General features: G+C 36.3%; 1 protein-coding gene across 1 annotated transcript in view; it reads left to right on the top strand.

Annotated features, from left to right (window-relative positions):
* hig (hikaru genki) overlaps window positions 1–15,964 on the top strand; it is a 617,858-nt gene extending 601,894 nt beyond the window's left edge. The window contains exon 10 of the mRNA XM_069822891.1: window positions 15,612–15,964. Within this exon, the coding sequence (XP_069678992.1) occupies window positions 15,612–15,814 (203 nt within the window). The 3' untranslated portion in view covers window positions 15,815–15,964. The remainder of the gene's footprint in view (window positions 1–15,611) is intronic.
* Window positions 15,965–16,899: the final 935 nt, after the last annotated feature.

Raw genomic sequence — 16,899 nt, 5'->3', positions numbered from 1 at the left:
AAGAATCGCATCGTATACGTTAGGGGTGAAACCATCCCGGAAGTTAACAAATGTGTAAATACCTAGGAATAACTTTTAGCAGCAATTTCGGCTGGGGGGAACACATTACTGACACAGCTGGAAAAGCATGGAGAGCGTTACACTTTGTGATGAGGGTACTAAGAAAAGGCTCTGATAAATCCAAAGAGATTTCATATAAGTCACTAGTTCATCCAGCAATGGAATATGGCGTGTCAACACGTAGAGCTGAAAACCCGGGTTCGGGTCCCGGTGCCGGAGACAAATTTTCTCCATTCTACCCATTCTTCACCATATGGTAGTGCAGAATTCTTGCACGGAAATATCATAGGTACTTCGGTACATCATAGTAATATCACAATCTACTATATACAGCCACGAAGCTTGAGTTTTAAGGGTGCTAGAAACAATAGACTGTGCCGGTATTATTTCGTATTGTCTGTAATGAGGCGATATTAACGATCCTAGTGGTGAGCAACTATCTAATGTTTGCATATTTACTACGTATTGAGCTTCGTGACTATATATACTAGACTATGGTAATATGATAAGCATAAGTAATCACTTTGTGATTCAAGACGGCGCCATGTTCCGTCGGATCTCGGCCACTCAATCACTCGTAATGAGTGCACCTCTGTACATAGTGCTTTGGATATTGTGCCACTGTCACATACTCTGTGACACAGTACATGAGGTAGGCTATCAAAGGGGAACAGAGAGGTAGAACTTATACCGAGATTGTATGTAGAACATAATAGAAATATTTCAGTTTAAAGAAATAATTTTATAACAGAAAATGAAAACAACAAAAATGATTTTTTATGGAACACTTTAAAAATGCAGAAAATATTTAGAAATTCAGCTGAAAACTTGTATGTATGCTATTTATATGCCAAATAATATTAAAAACATAAAATTATTTAGTCACACGTTAAAAAGTGTTAACATTTTTAAAAAAAAGTATATACCTTGGACAGACGGCCCGTTTCGACGCGATGTTACGTCTTCATCAGTGTTTCCTGAACTATTGGTGATCTTGAATTCTGCGATGTGCATTTGTCGGTTGTAGGGGTGGGGATGTGTTGCTCTTATGGTGGGGGCTGGTTGTTTGTGTGTTATGTCGTATCATGACATCGAATAATGTGTGGGTATTGACAAATGCACATCGCAGAATTCAAGATCACCAGTAGTTCAGGAGACACTGATGAAGACGTAACATCACGTCGAAACGGGCCGTCTGTCCAAGGTATATACCTTTTTTTTTAAATTTCAATACTTTTTAGCGTGTGACTAAACAATTTTATGTTTTTAACAAACAAAATGTTAACGTGAACTATAATCAACAAATAATGTGTGTGCAAAAAAATGAAAATTGGAGGTTTAATATTTTAAAATTTTACTACTAGAGCTACTCTTAAGAAGTACACTGCACTGCTTCGCAGTTGTCCAGTGGTAATTTTCCATTCAAAAACGGATTTAGCCTCAGTACATGTTCTCGCTTCACGATAGGCTTCAATTAGAACAGGCTCTGTTCTTTCCACGTCTGAAATCGCGCTTCCTTGAGATTGGGGTTCAAATTTTAAACATTGTGTGAGTGAATCTCCCTTCATAAAGGATTAATATGCTTTATTACACGACAAACGATGCTCGCACAAATTGCGTGACGGGCCTTCCCTGGCCCTTATATTTTTCACTCCGCTCCCCCATTGTTTGCAGTTTTCCCCAAGAGGAGCGCCGTGTTTGCAGTCTTTTTTTCTGGGCACGGCGCAGATCCCAAACCAACTTTGTCGGAGTGCGCAATGTTGACTTTTGAAATACACACGCTTTATCATTTTTGCCAAGGGGAAAAATTTAGTGTCCCTTGTAACTGTAATTGCTAACTTTACTTCTTGGCTACCCCTCGAATACATTTGAATAATGTTATTTACCTAACACAGGGTGTAAACGATACAAGCTACTAAACTTATGCAGGTCCACTGAAAAAAAAATGTTATTCTCTCACATTTTTTTAAATAGAATATTTATTTACGGTCTTACTAATAAACCGTACAGTTTTTATGCGAGACTTATGTAGAGTTGAGACAGAAAACTTTAAAAATAAGCCATGCATAAGCGATGGATTTATAAACAGTCTGCAACTATATAATGGGAATTGCTTTGCAGTAGTTATATAGTTATATACACGAAACCCCTTGTTTAAGCGTTGTATATAGAGAAAAAATGGCCGCCTCTCTAACAGCTGTTCGTATCGATTGTCATTTTTATGATGATGATTGCCTGTAACCACAGAAGAACAAACCAAAGAGCACAGAATAAGTACAATAATATTGCTGTAGCTTGTACTCTTTGACCAAAATGTAGTGTGGTAATCGATTAGAGCCAGTTGTACTATCGATACTTAACACGGCACACTAGAGCGCTCTACCGGATGCAATAGAGAACCTCAGATATTCTATTACCTTTCGTAACGAAGTAATGACGAAACTATGACGTAGCTGTGTAACAGTTATACTGTTATACACGACGTATGTAGTGATTATTAGTAAGGAATTTACACACGACGTATAAACGAGCTACTCATTGTATAAGTATAAGACAGTTAAACGTCTGTATATAGAATTTTTATTAGTAAGACCGTTACTGTATACAGGGTGTAAACAAAATAAACTACCAAAAATAGTGGTGGTAGAGCATAAATAACTGAAGATAAAAATCAACTAAAGTTTTTGTATCTGTCGAAGTTTTCCCAGAGAAAAAAAGTTTTGTGAGTCTAATATTTTTGAAACTGAGAATAGACAGTCGTTATTTACTTTACGTACGCTGAAGCAGTCGTTTGTTATGCTGTATGATTATTTTTCTTTCTCATTGCCGAAATAGTTGACAATCAATTGGCTTGTCAGCTCACAAAGTGCAGTCGTAGAGGACGGTTGTGTAGTAAGCAGCATATATAGGGACATCATTTTATTTTTACTTCAATTTTTATTGTACCTGAGTTTTTTAATATACTTCACTCCCACCCCTTCTACTAAGGAAGTTCCAACTCCACACAGAACCAAGACCGCAGATAGTAAGCAGTACTGCGTTACTGAGTATAGTACGTTCCAGAAATATGTTCGCGTTTTCCAGTGACGAAAGAGCTTTCAATATTGAATCATATTTTCGCACAGGTACTGTCCGTTTGCCTACGTCGCATCCCGATTTCCCCCACCTGCTTCTGCTCGCCCCTCTGTAAAAGCTGGGCTGTCTTAGCTCTTTTCTGAGAACATTAATTTCTCTTAGGAATTGGGCGTTTACGTAATATTATACAGCTGTTTAATTTAACTTAAATAAAAGGGCCTCGTTAAGTAATTAAATGTCACGTGATTTCCTCCCTTTCTACAATCCTGCGGCGTAACCACTTGGCCGGACAGTAGATAGCATGTCTGAGTAATTTTATATTTTCGGGTCGGGCAGAAGTGAAGATTCAATTAACAGTATGTAGAGTAGGTATAGAATTATTTCAACATGAGTTACTAGTACGAAGGACGAAACTGGCAATTGGAATTAGATGCAATAGTCTATAGTGCGATAATATGCACAAAAGAACTGAAGCCTGTATCGAAATGAACGGCCACCATTTTCAAAATTGTGTTTAAATGTTTATATTATGATTATTTTTCAATTTAACTTCTTTGTCTATATTGTACGCTAATGTGCTGTAGATAGTATAATATACACCGCATAATGAATACGTTCGCATGGATAACTCAGTTCGTGAGTAAAAACACTTATTCTAAATACAGTACTGTACTTTCATTAAAGAAAAACCTAATGAAAATTATCAAAATTAAAATCGCGATACTTCCTAGTTTACGTAAATGGATGAACTACTTTTCTTCCTTCCTATACCTAGTAGAATGATTTGTGTTTTACGCCAGTATCATCGAACTCCAGTCTTGGAGGGGGGAGCAAGCGGTGTTTCCGGTTCTCTAAAGATATAGCCAGGTTAATATTAAAAATGTTAGTAAAAATAAAATGATGTCCCTGTACAAGTAGGTTAGCGTGTGAAGAAGGTATGGGTGATGACCTAAATTCTTATAGGTCGCGAATCGGGTGCTTCAACGCAGGGCAGTGTTGCAGATGTTCAAAAGGTGAAAATGCTATAGTGTCGGATAGAATCAACATATTTGTGGCCGTGGCTGTTTTATCAATTCTACTGATTATTGGAAATGTGGAGTTAAACCCTGGTCCTGGAGATACAGAAGGAAGAGTCTTCAGTGATGAAGTGTTTCAAAGAGAATGGATAAACTACATGAAAGAAACTAGAGAAGACAGACAAACGGCAAGTGTCCTACTAAACAAAGTAGCAAATGATATAGATACATTAGTTAACAGATACAGTGAAGTAGAAAATAAGCTAAAGGAGATTATGCAAGAGCAGGTGGTGTTAAAATCGATAGTTAAAAAATGGGAAAATGATAGTAGAATTAATAACATTGTAATTTATGGTGTTGAAGAGTGCAATCATGAAAAAGGAATTGATACTGGCTTCGTAGTGTTAGAATTATTAACTAATTATTTCAGTCTAAACTTGGACATAAGTGCGATAAATAATGCATATAGAGTCGGTAACAGAAAAAAAACAATTATTATGAAATTGAACAGTTACTTCATCAAAGAGCACATCATTGCCAATACGCTTCAACTCAAAGGCACAAATATCTACATAGAAAATGACCTTGCAAAAGAAATTAGAGAGAAACGAAAGAAATTAATTCCAATATTAAAAGGAGCTCGAGGTAAAGGATTTAGGGCAACTTTAGTCAAAGATAAAATGAAGAGAAACGGAAACGTAGAGTCCTTAAATAATCAAAACATTGAGGATTTATTCAGGTACTGCAACAAAAACAGAAATAAGGAAATTGAGGCTTGTGGAAATAGACCATCATCTCCATCACACGTAAACAGAAGAAGTGCATCACGAACCAGAAAGCCTAGAAGTGTAGAGAGGACTGATAAGAAAAGTAATTCATCACGTGGGCAGAAGGAATCAGAAATAACAAATAGAAGAATTGATGAGCTTACAGGAGTGAATGATATAAGAGCATACCTAAGTAAACTAGAGAACACTGTTTTCACAGATCCTTTTAGAAGAAAGAAGAGTGAAGAAGGAAAACCTAGTATGGAAGAAGATGCTGGAACCAGTGAAGATGCTGTTTGGGGAGCTGTGGCAGACTGAGAGAATGACCGGTGAGGGTAGTCCGAGGCGCGCGAGTGAAATTGGCTTGCACACGAATTTCATTCATATTTAGTGATGTTGCCACGTATTTTACTGCAAATATCAGTTAGTACTAAAATAGTTTAAGTTCATTAGCTAATTTTATACGAAATTTACGTAAAAAGTAATTCCAGTTATTTATTTACTAATGTTCAGTCAGAAATAGCTTGCAATACATAGCCTAGTGTATATTGTTACATTGGTGCTAAGTTCGTAGGTTTTTTTCTGTACTTTCAATGAATCTGCTGTCCACGTCTCCATAGCAACCAAGTATTTATTCACGTTATGAACTTATGTACCAATCCATTATTCACACAAAGTACAATGTGTCCGCAGAAACATTCCGGGGTTATAAACTGCTATAATTCTGTCACTACGTGATTTACGAAATTCAGACCGGTGTCATTAGGAAGAACAGCTCAAAGAATTTCAGGAAATGCGTAATTGATAATTCTTGACCGAAACAACAGATGGCAGCACAAGAAGATAAAAAAAACGCCGTTTCCGCTATTTCGCCTGTCATTAAGGCATTGTTGGATATAAGCACATTGTGTTAAATGATCTGAATGTTAATTTTTCAAGTTGAAACCTGATGACCATGCAAAACTACGTGTTTTCTATGAAAATTTATTGACACTAATGACGGATAATGAAGACCTTTCAGCCAAATTCATTTTTAGTGACTAGGCAATGTTCCACGTCAATGGAAAAATTAACAAGCGAAATGTTACGATTTTGGGGAGCGAGAATCCACATTTCATTTTGGAGGTTGAACGTGACTCCCCTAGGCTAAATGTGTTTTGTGCCGTTTGGAAACGGAAAATGTATGGCCCATTTTCCTTTCAAGAGAACTCTGTCACCGGTATGAGCTATCTTGAGATGCTTACTGAGTGACTGTTTCCACAATTGGAAGAAGAAGGCAACGAATTTCTTTTTCAACAAGATGAAGCACCTCCTCACTGGTATCTTGAAGTACCGAATGTTCTAAATCAACAACTTGCAGGAAGATGGATTGGGTGCGCTGGGAACCAAGATAATGTCTTCTGCAGCTGGCCTCCGAGGTCCCCTGACTTGACCGTCTGTGACTTCTTTTTATGGGATCATATAAAGAATATTATCTACTGGGTGTTCAGTTCAAAGTGTGTCATGGCTCGCTGTATGCCGTTATGTGGCTAGCCGATGAGCCTAGAGAATTCAATCTTCCTACATTTCCGCAGAGGTGTATTACCTATGTGCCAGAGAAGTTGCCTAGCAAGTACGGCGTCCATTCTGAAGAGTACTTACCGATACGTACGGTAACGCCGGTAGTGGCAGGAATGTGAACTGTTTCGAAACATGTACTGAGGTGAGTTTTTTCCTTACTGTTGAGCTATGGGGAGAGGGTTAAGACGATTACCTACGTATTTTTAACTAGGTTATTTTACGACGCTTTATCAATAGTTTAGGTTATTTAGCGTCTGAATGAGATGAAAGTGATAATGACGGTGAAATGAGTCTGGGGTCCAGCACCGAAAGTTACCCAGCATTTGCTCATATTGGGTTGAGGGAAAACTTGGGAAAAAAACTCAACCAGGTAACTTGCCCCGACCGGGAATGGAACCCGGGCCACCAGACGCGCTAGGCGTTACTCCACAGGTGTGGACACTTACGTATTTGTTGACATTAATTTCGACGGTCAACATAGACACGGAGCATTTGATTTGTGTTGTGGAATGTTGTGGTACGCAACCGATGATAACAATACCCTGCGTACGACTTGGCCGCGCAAAACATAGTTCGAAAGAGGTTAAGGTAGCACACAGACCGTACAGACCGCCATCTGTTGCTACGATGTTCAAGTTATACCGTACACGTTCTCAAGTTCAGATTGAACGCCTTCATTAATAGGCAACTTCTCTGACATAAAAGCTGAAACTCGCTTCAAATCGCTGACTCATCAACAGTGACCTCATGACACACTTTGAAATGAACACCCAGTATATACCCCCATTATCTCAAAATCTGCAAGCGCTCCAAATTCGTATCATTGCCGCCATCGAGTCCATCCCTGTAGATGTATTGAAACGTGTGTGGGATGAGTGGGAATATCGCCTTGATGTATGCAGTGTGGCACGTGGGGCACACATCGAGTGTCTTTGAGGTAGATACAAGAATTGTTGAGTTTCTCTTTCTAATGATGCCAGTTTCGCATAAATCCGGCAACTGACGGCGACGTTATAGCAGTTTATAACCCCGGGATGTTTCTGCGGACACACTGTAGCCTATATGAGACTGTTACACTAATTTCTTTTTCCGACAGAAAACTATAAATATTGTTGAAATGTATACAAAGATCCCTAAGATTTACTTGGTGATACAGACATCTATTTCAAAAAGGCGTATGACTCGGTTAAGAGAGAAGTTTATATAATATTCTTATTGAATTTGGTATTCCCAAGAAATTAGTTCGATTAATTAAAATGTGTCTTAGTGAAACTTACAGCAGAGTCCATATAGGCCAGTTTCTATCTGATGCTTTTCCAATTCACTGCGGGCTAAAGCAGGGACATGCATTATCATAGCACCTTTAGTTTTTAACTTCGCTCTAGAATATGCCATTAAGAAAGTTCCGGATAACAGAGAGGGTTAGGAATTGAACGGATTACATCAGCTTCTTGTCTATGCGGATGACATGAATATGTTAGGAGAAAATCCACAAACGATTAGGGAAAACGCGGAAATTCTACTTGAAGCAAGTAAAGAGATAGGGTTGGAAGTAAATCCCGAAAAGACAAAGTATATGATTATGTCTCGTGACCAGAATATTGTACGAAATGGAACTATAAAAATTGAAGATTTATCCTTTGAAGAAGTGGAAAAATTCAAATATCTTGGAGCAACAGTAACAAATATAAACGACACTCGGGAGAAAATTAAACACAGAATAAATATGGGAAATGCGTGTTATTATTCGGTTGAGAAGCTTTTGTCATCTAGTCTGCTGTCAAAAAATCTGAAAGTTAGAATTTATAAAACAGTTATATTACAGGTTCTTCTGTATGGCTGTGAAACTTGGACTCTCACTTTGAGAGAGGAACAGAGATTAAGGGTGTTTGAGAATAAGGTTCTTAGGAAACTATTTGGAGCTAAGAAGGATGAGGTTACAGGAGAATGGAGAAAGTTACACAACGCAGAGCTGCAAGCATTGTAATCTTCACCTGACATAATTAGGAACATTAAATCCAGACGTTTGAGATGGGCAGGGCATGTAGCACGTATGGGCGAATCCAGAAATTTATACAGAGTGTTAGTTGGGAGGCCGGAGGGAAAAAGACCTTTGGGGAGGCCGAGACGTAGATGGAAAGATAATATTAAAATGTATTTGAGGGAGGTGGGATATGATGATAGAGACTGGATTAATCTTGCTCAGGATAGGGACCAATGGTGGGGTTATGTGAGGGCGGCAATCAACCTGCGGGTTCCTTAAAAGCCAGTAAGTAAGTGTAGGAGTATTCAGCAATGTATTTTGTAAGATAAGAGTCAAAACGTCAAATTTTTTAAATGCGAAGTGACACGGAATTTGGTTTTTTCTGTGCGAAATAACACCGAAATTAACCAAGTTTTATACCAACATAAGATATTTATTCGCCATAAAATAGCACCTCTATATATGTGTAAATATTAAAGGCAAAGTGATACTGCCATTACTGGAGCAACTGCCACCAACTTATAAAACAGATTTTCGCTAGAATGAACTTTAATTGTGAATAAATCTGACATTCACACAGATAATCGCCTTAGGCAGCTATCACTCTTTTTGGCTTATAAAATTTTACCGCCTCGTGGTAACTTTTTCTCCCCATACATATGAAAGGACACATTACCGTGACGAGCAGAGGGGGGAGTCAAAAATGGCGCATTACATTTTAGTGTGAAATAACTTTCCAGCTCGACGGCCTATTATTCGAGTAAATCAGAATTAACGTATTCATTAATTTTTATGGTCATACAGTTGCTGCAGTCTGAATTGTATATAAAGAGAGGTCGCTCGTAGCAGAGCGCTATCTGGCAGCATCGACAAGCTTTATTGGCGAACAATACGCCGCCATGACAATTACACAGAACAAATGAGTAATATACCAACAAATGAAAAGCATTACGCGCCGGGGCTTTTCGTTTCCCCTTCGCTCTATCCCTCGGTTGACATTTTGTGAACAAATGAATTGATGCGGAGGGGGGATTCCAGGAGGATCTGAGACTTAGTTTCAAACGCGAGAAAAAAATGACGAGTATGAGAAATGAAGCCGGCGAACAGAGAGACTCCTCCCAAAAAAGGACTGACTAGAAGAAGAAGCGTTTTTTTTTTCTTTCTGCCGGGCTTGCTCGTTTATTTTAATACATGTGTGTTATCAGAGACAGAATTCAAAGAAATTAATTTGTTCAGAGTTGAAAAATTGTACTAAGAATGCAGTAAACAACTTCTTGAAGACTTCATTATCCTCCCTTTAGAATAGAATCAGATTTCCAGTTCATAATAAGAACAAAGAAAACACTCTACTGGGTGTTCAGTTCAAAGTGTGTCATGGCTCGCTGTATGTCAGTCATGTGGCTATCCGATGAGCCTAGAAAATTCAATCTTCCTACACTTCCGCAGAGGCGTATTACCTAAATGCGAGAGAAGTTGCCTAGCAAGTACGGCGTTCATTCTGAAGATTACTTACCGATACGTACGGTAACGCCAATAGTGGCAAGAATGTGAACTGTTTGAAAACACGTACTGAAGTGAGTTTTTTTTCTTACTGTCGGGATATGTGGAGAGGGTTAAGACGATTACTTACGTATTTGTTGACATTAACTTCGACGGTCAACATGGACACGGAGCATTTGATTTGTGTTGTGGAATGTTGCCGTACGCAATCGATGATAACAAATACCCTGCGTATGATTTCCCCGTGCAAAACACTGTTCAAAAGAGGTTATGGTAGCACACAGACTTTACAGACCGCCATCTGTTGCTACGACATTCAAGTTATACCGTACACGTTCTCAAGTTCAGATTGAACGCCTTGATTAATAGGCAACTTCTCTGACATAAAAGTTGAAACTCGCTTCAAGTCGCTGACTCACAACAGTGACGTCATGACACACTTTGAAATGAACACCCAGTAGTCTTTCAAACTTGTGCTGTTTTATCAGATAGAGAGAAGTCTACGTGATATTTATGTGGTTAGAAGAATGCTCACTTCCCATTCGTCAACATCACTTTACTACCTCATCACTTCACTCTCCTTTAATATAAATATGACTTTTCTAGCAGGGTATCGTCCTTGGGAGAATATTATGCAGGGTGATTCAGTAAAAGGGTGCAGAGATTAAAAAGGAATTGGAATGCTCTATAGAACAGTTTAAGATAGGAACTTAGGGTCTGCGAAGTCAGATTAAGGAGATATGAACTTAAACATGTCTTGATGAAAGAGTAATGGAACGGAGAAAAATTCTCTCCGGCGCCGGGATTTGAATCCGGGTTTTTAGCTCTACGTGCTGATGCTTTATCCACTAAGCCACACCGGATACCCACCCCGGCGTCGGACAGAATCGTCTCAGATTAAGTTCCAACTCTTGGGTTCCCTCTAGTGGCCGCCCTCTGTCTATGAACGTAGGACTGAAGTCCACACATGTGCTGAGGTGCACTCGTTATGAGTGACTAGTTGGCTGGGATCCGACGGAATAAACGCCGTCTTAAATCACGAAGTGATTTACGCATATCATATATATTATTTTAATGTACTGAAGTACATATGATATTTCCATGCAGATAGTCTCCGTTCCATTACTCTTTCGTCGTATGATGACGAAGTTCAACCGTCCTCCGCACAGATCCAAGACCGCATATACAGTCATAGTAGCCTTACGGTCATAGTAAACAGTACGTTCCAAAAATATATTCACGTTTTCCAGTGACGAAAGAGCTTTCAGTATTGAATAATTTTTGCACAGGTACTGTCGTCCATTTGCCTACATCGTATCCCGGTTCCCCCCACCAGCTTTTATTCGCCAGCTAGTGGCTGGGCTGCCTTACCTCTTTTCTGGGAACATTAATTTCTGTTAGGAATTGGACGTCTACGTAATATTATACAACTGTTTAAAATAACTTAAATAAAAGGGCTTCGTTAAGTAATTAACTGTCACGTGATTTCCCTCCTTTCTATAACCCTACGACATAACCACTTGGACGGACAGTAGATAGCATGTCTGAGTAATTTTATCTTTTCGGATCGAGCAGAAGTGGAGATTAAATTTACAGTACGTAAGGTACTCCTTTATAGAGTAGGTACAGAATTATTTCAACATGAGTTACTAGTACGAAGAACGAAACTGGTAATTGGAATTAAGTACAGTAGTCTATAGTGCGATAATATGCACATTATAACTCAGCCTGTGTCGAAATGAACGGCCACCATTTAAAAAAAATGTATTTAAATATCCATATTATGATTATTTTTCAATTTAACTTCATTCTCTGTATTGTATGCTAATGTGCTGTAGACAGTATAACATACACTGCATAATGAATACGTCCACATGGACGTTCGTGAGTAAAAACACTCATTGTTAATACTGTACTGTATTTTAATTAAACAAAAACCTAATGAAAATGATTAAACTCAAAAGCGCAATATTTCCTAGTTTACGTAAATGAACTACTTTTCTTCACCCCTATGCCTAGTAAAGTGATTTGTTTGTATATCATGCCAGTATCATCGAACTCCAGTCGTGGAAGGGGGTAGCAAACGGCGTTGATCCAGAGGTATAGGCAAGTTAATATTAAAAATGTTAGTAAAAATAAAATGATGTCCCTGTATTTACCTACACTTATTATTTGAATGGATTATTTATGAAAGGGCCTAAGTTTCGAATACTAAATTGTTAGCAATTTAAGAAAAACTGCTTACAGGCCGAAATTTTGAAGTTAAGGCTGAAATAAAAATTGTATCATAAATTCTACTATGCATTATAGAGTTTGAAACTTAGTCCTCTTCACATCTAAATCGATGTATCTACACCAAAATAACAATTATTACATTACAAACTCATTTTCACAAATTAATGACTTCGGCCCTTTCATAAATAACCCATTCATTTACAGTTATATTATCTACATTTATCTACACTTACTACTTACATTTATTTACTCTTATTTTAAACTATCTACATTTATATACACTTATTATCTACAATTATATTATCTCCATTTATTACTTATACTAGCCGTACCCGTGCGCTCCGCTGCACCTGTTAGAAATAAATGAAGAGTCCACTGCAAGAATGATAGATGTCATTTGGAATACATTTTGCAGGAGAAGCAATTGAAAGTTTGAAATGCTTAGCGCTCAAAGCTTAACTGTGTTTTTCCGATAATTACTGGACAATGACTATCAGTGTTAATGCCATATAATTCTCTATGTACATTCTATATGCCTTAAGCTATGCATTGACAGTCTTGGTTCATTTTCGACAAGAAAGTGACATCCATCATTCTTGCAGAGGACTCTTCAAATATAAAGTAACTACATAATTAAAATAGGACGTTTTATCCAGGGAACATTCGTGTTTGATAGAAGGATAAATCGTTTAATATGTTACTTAATTTAAATTGTATTTAAATAATTAAAATGCTTTCATTTTGGTCCAGAGAGCAATCATTTTGTGCAATGACAATTCCTTTAACATGTTTCTTAATTGTTATTACATGCAACCATAGTTTAATGAAGATTGACATATCATTTAGTTTTAATGTGTATACTTTATATTACTTGCTATATGTTTCAGAAGTTACTGTAATAACATTGTAGAATTATGTCCATCTAAAGAAAGTACACTTTCCAATGGTGAAATAATAATTAAACAATTAATTAGCTTCCGACATTACTTCATACAAACACAGAAACATTCTCTTAGGCTATGTTTAATAGCTTTTGATTGTTGTTGTCCAAGGCCCCTTATAGACGAAGTTATTTGTTTTTATTTCAGTACAGTGCCTTAGATGGCGTTATTGTAATTTTAAAACTCATTTATCTCATTAAATATCAGTCCTATCAAAATTTTGTATAGAATAAAACTTATCAGAAATTAGTTTTAAAGAAACTTTCGTTATGTAATATTTTTCACGAAAATCAATAATAAGCGAGATATTTCGATTTATTTAATTCAGGCCCCCCTTATAACCCTCTTTTAAATGAAGTATTTTGAATACCATATAGCCTAAAATCTAAGTTACAACGAACTTAATTTATATTCTAATTTTCATATAAATCGGTTCAGCCATTATCGCGTGAAAAGGTAACAAACATCCAGACAGACAGACAGATATACAAACAAAAATTTAAAAAAAGCGATTTTCGGTTTCAGGATGGTTAATTATACATGTTAACACCAATTATTTTTGGAAAATCGAAAATTACCAGAAACATTTTGGTTACAGATTTATTATTAGTATAGATTTATCTACACTTATTATTTACCTATTTACTTATTTAATAATAATAATAATAATAATAATAATAATAATAATAATAATAATAATAATAATAATAAGGGAAGAAATTGTTCAAGTTTGACACAGAAATACTTCCTTAACCAAAGTCACTTCTGGTTTACGCCAGTTGTCTTGCCAGGGACACAATTTTCGTCATACGCTACCACTTAATGTAAAGCTCAGTCGTGTCGCCGCCCTCATGGATTCAAGACGTTCTTCCATTTTTTGTAAGTATTGTTTTAAAAGATTTAAATAATACTTAAATGCTTGTAGATACTCTTTCATTCTGTCCTTACAATTTACAGGATTTTTCCTGCTTTCCATAATCGGCCACACGACCGACCTGTTTGTAGCATCATCAAATCTATCTTGAAAACTGCACCTGCAATGACAGAAGAGTTTTGCCGTTCCCTTGGGTCACACACGTCCCTTTCAACATAGTCCTTCCACACACATCGTGGTGGCTTTTTGCTATGTTCTAGTCTCTGTTTTTAAGTGCTATTACAGTTTTAACTTTTGTTTTTAAGGTTATATACCAAGTGTTCACTTAGCATAACATATTCTATTCGACCTACACGACCTGAAGATGCCAATCAAAATTGGCGAAAACGTTTGTTTTTAAATCTGTTTAAATGTTGTTATAACATGTTTTATTGTGTTTTATGTTAAGTATTGACTGAATAGAACTCATTTATCTGTAGTAATGTCACGAGAGGTCTGTTCGCTCGTGAATTTATCTGGGAAATCTTAGACCTCGAGTGACATTTATTAAGACTATTTCGTGAATAAAATAAAAATGTAAATAATATATCCCTAAAATTCGATCACAAAATGTTAATAATTGTATACTTACGAATATTTCACCTACTCATGCATTGTGAAGTTGAAATAGATGAATATCGATTACTGCAATAAAGAAATTCGATGTTATTATTCAGTAATGCCAATTGCGAAAAGCGAAATACAGATTTAACAATGTTAATTACATGTACTGCACTTTTCTCTTATTATTATAACATAAATACATTTTCATTATCTGCTGAAATCATGATTTAATTTAAAATTTTATAATATAATTATAGTAACCTAATTAATACATTAATTAAATGAAGAATTGTTGAAAACGCATTTATCTAATCTGAATGAAGGAATGTAAGTTTTTTTTTTCAAATAGCCTACAATGGACATGAAATTAGAAGATGATGTATTTTATAGGCTACAATAGGTAAGGTTAGCTGTGTGAGCAGGACCAGTGTCAGCTGTGCCTTATTTCGGCCGTTACTACGTGCTACAGGAAAGCATTTTTTATAGCTCGACAAATGCATTCTCGCTGTAGTATGTAACGGAACTAAAGCTGCATCTACACAGTTCAATATTCCAATCGCGTATGCATGTAATCTGTGTATAAACGTACGTTAAATTAAGATGCATGAAGATTTTGTGTCTATATTGTGCGTTGTTTTGAACGTCGTCTTCACTGCGTAAATATATTAATTAATATTAAATATTAATCTTGCATTCATTGCTTTAAAGTTGAAAGAAAAGTTTAACCGTGTAGTTGTACCTTAATGTATTCATGATCATCAATTCACGGGGAAACAGTTGGCGACAACGACTAAACAAAAGAACGACCATGCGATAAATTGATAGCGATAAATCTAGCTGCAAAAATTATCGCAAAGTCTGACTGTGATTGGTTGGAATTCAAAATTTCATTACACTTCATTGGTCGAAAATGGAATGACGTCATATAAACGAAATAGTCAATTAAAATAAATACGGATTTTATTAACAAAGGACATTTGATTCGTGTGTGTGCAGGCAAAGCCAGGTGCCCGTACCCCGGGGACCCGGAGAACGGACGCATCGCTCCGGTCAAGTTCTCGTACGAGCCCGGAGACCACCTGAAAGTGACGTGTGCGGCAGGCTACGTGGTCAAGATGGAGGCGCGCTGGCCCCAGTGTCGTGTGGACGGCACGTGGTCGGAGCAGGTGCCGGAGTGTCGCTCCTACCACGACGTGTGACGTAGAACAGTTAGTCAGCAGACTGTGTTTATATTCTCCTCTCCGTGACGCCCTCAAGTATGAACAGATATAAAGTGTTTTGTATTTCATTTTAAAAGAATCCTTTATCTTTCGTAGCTTTATTCGATTTAATAAAGTCATCAGATTGTGTTTACATTGACCTCATAGGTATTAAATTTGAAGAAATTACAATAAAACTCAAAGAAAACAATGAATAACGTGAGAATTTATTCTTGTTTCTGAACAACCAATTTCATTGTAAATTGTGAAAGGATTTTTCACAATTCATACATTTATTCATTCATAATTTTCCACCTAAGGGCTTCAAACCCAGCATTCTGCAATGTTCTCACTTTCCCGCCTTCCTCATTGTCAACTCATACGATCCATATTATTTAATATTGTCTATCATCTGATATCTTCTTATACCTCGAACTTTTCTCCCGTTTACCATTTCATCCAGTGCATCCTTCAATAGGCAGGTTCTACTAAGCCAGTGACCCAACCAATTTCATTTTCTCTTCCTGATCAGTTTCTGCATTATCCTTTCTTCACCCACTCTTTTTAGTGCAGATTGATTGATTGATTGATTTATTTATTTATTTATTTATTTATTTATTTATTTATTTATTTATTTATTTATTTATTTATTTATTTATTTATTTATTTATTTATTTATTTATTTATTTATTTATTTATTTATTTATTCATTCATTCATTCATTTATTTATTTATTCACTCATTTATTTATTTATTCACTCATTTATTTATTTATTTACTTGCTTGGTTTGGTTTTGGTTTTGGTTTTGGTTTTAGCTTAGCTTAGCTTAGCTTAGCTTAGCTTAATTTATTTATTTATTTATTTATTTATTTATTTATTTATTTATTTATTTATTTATTTATTTATTTATTTATTTTGCTAATAATTGTAACATAAAATATAATATATACAGAAAAACTTTAGCTCGCCCCTAAAAGAGTAGAACTCGTGCTCAGGAGCGAATTCCTGAATTGAAATTAATAATTATACAATACAATTTGTCTTATGTATACTATGCAATTATAGTATATAAATTTAAATTTAC

The sequence above is a fragment of the Periplaneta americana genome, chromosome 4 (genome assembly GCF_040183065.1).
Source record: "Periplaneta americana isolate PAMFEO1 chromosome 4, P.americana_PAMFEO1_priV1, whole genome shotgun sequence".
NCBI lineage: Eukaryota > Metazoa > Arthropoda > Insecta > Blattodea > Blattidae > Periplaneta > Periplaneta americana.
Note: the sequence above shows the minus strand (reverse complement) of the source record. Positions and strands in the feature narration are given on the sequence as shown.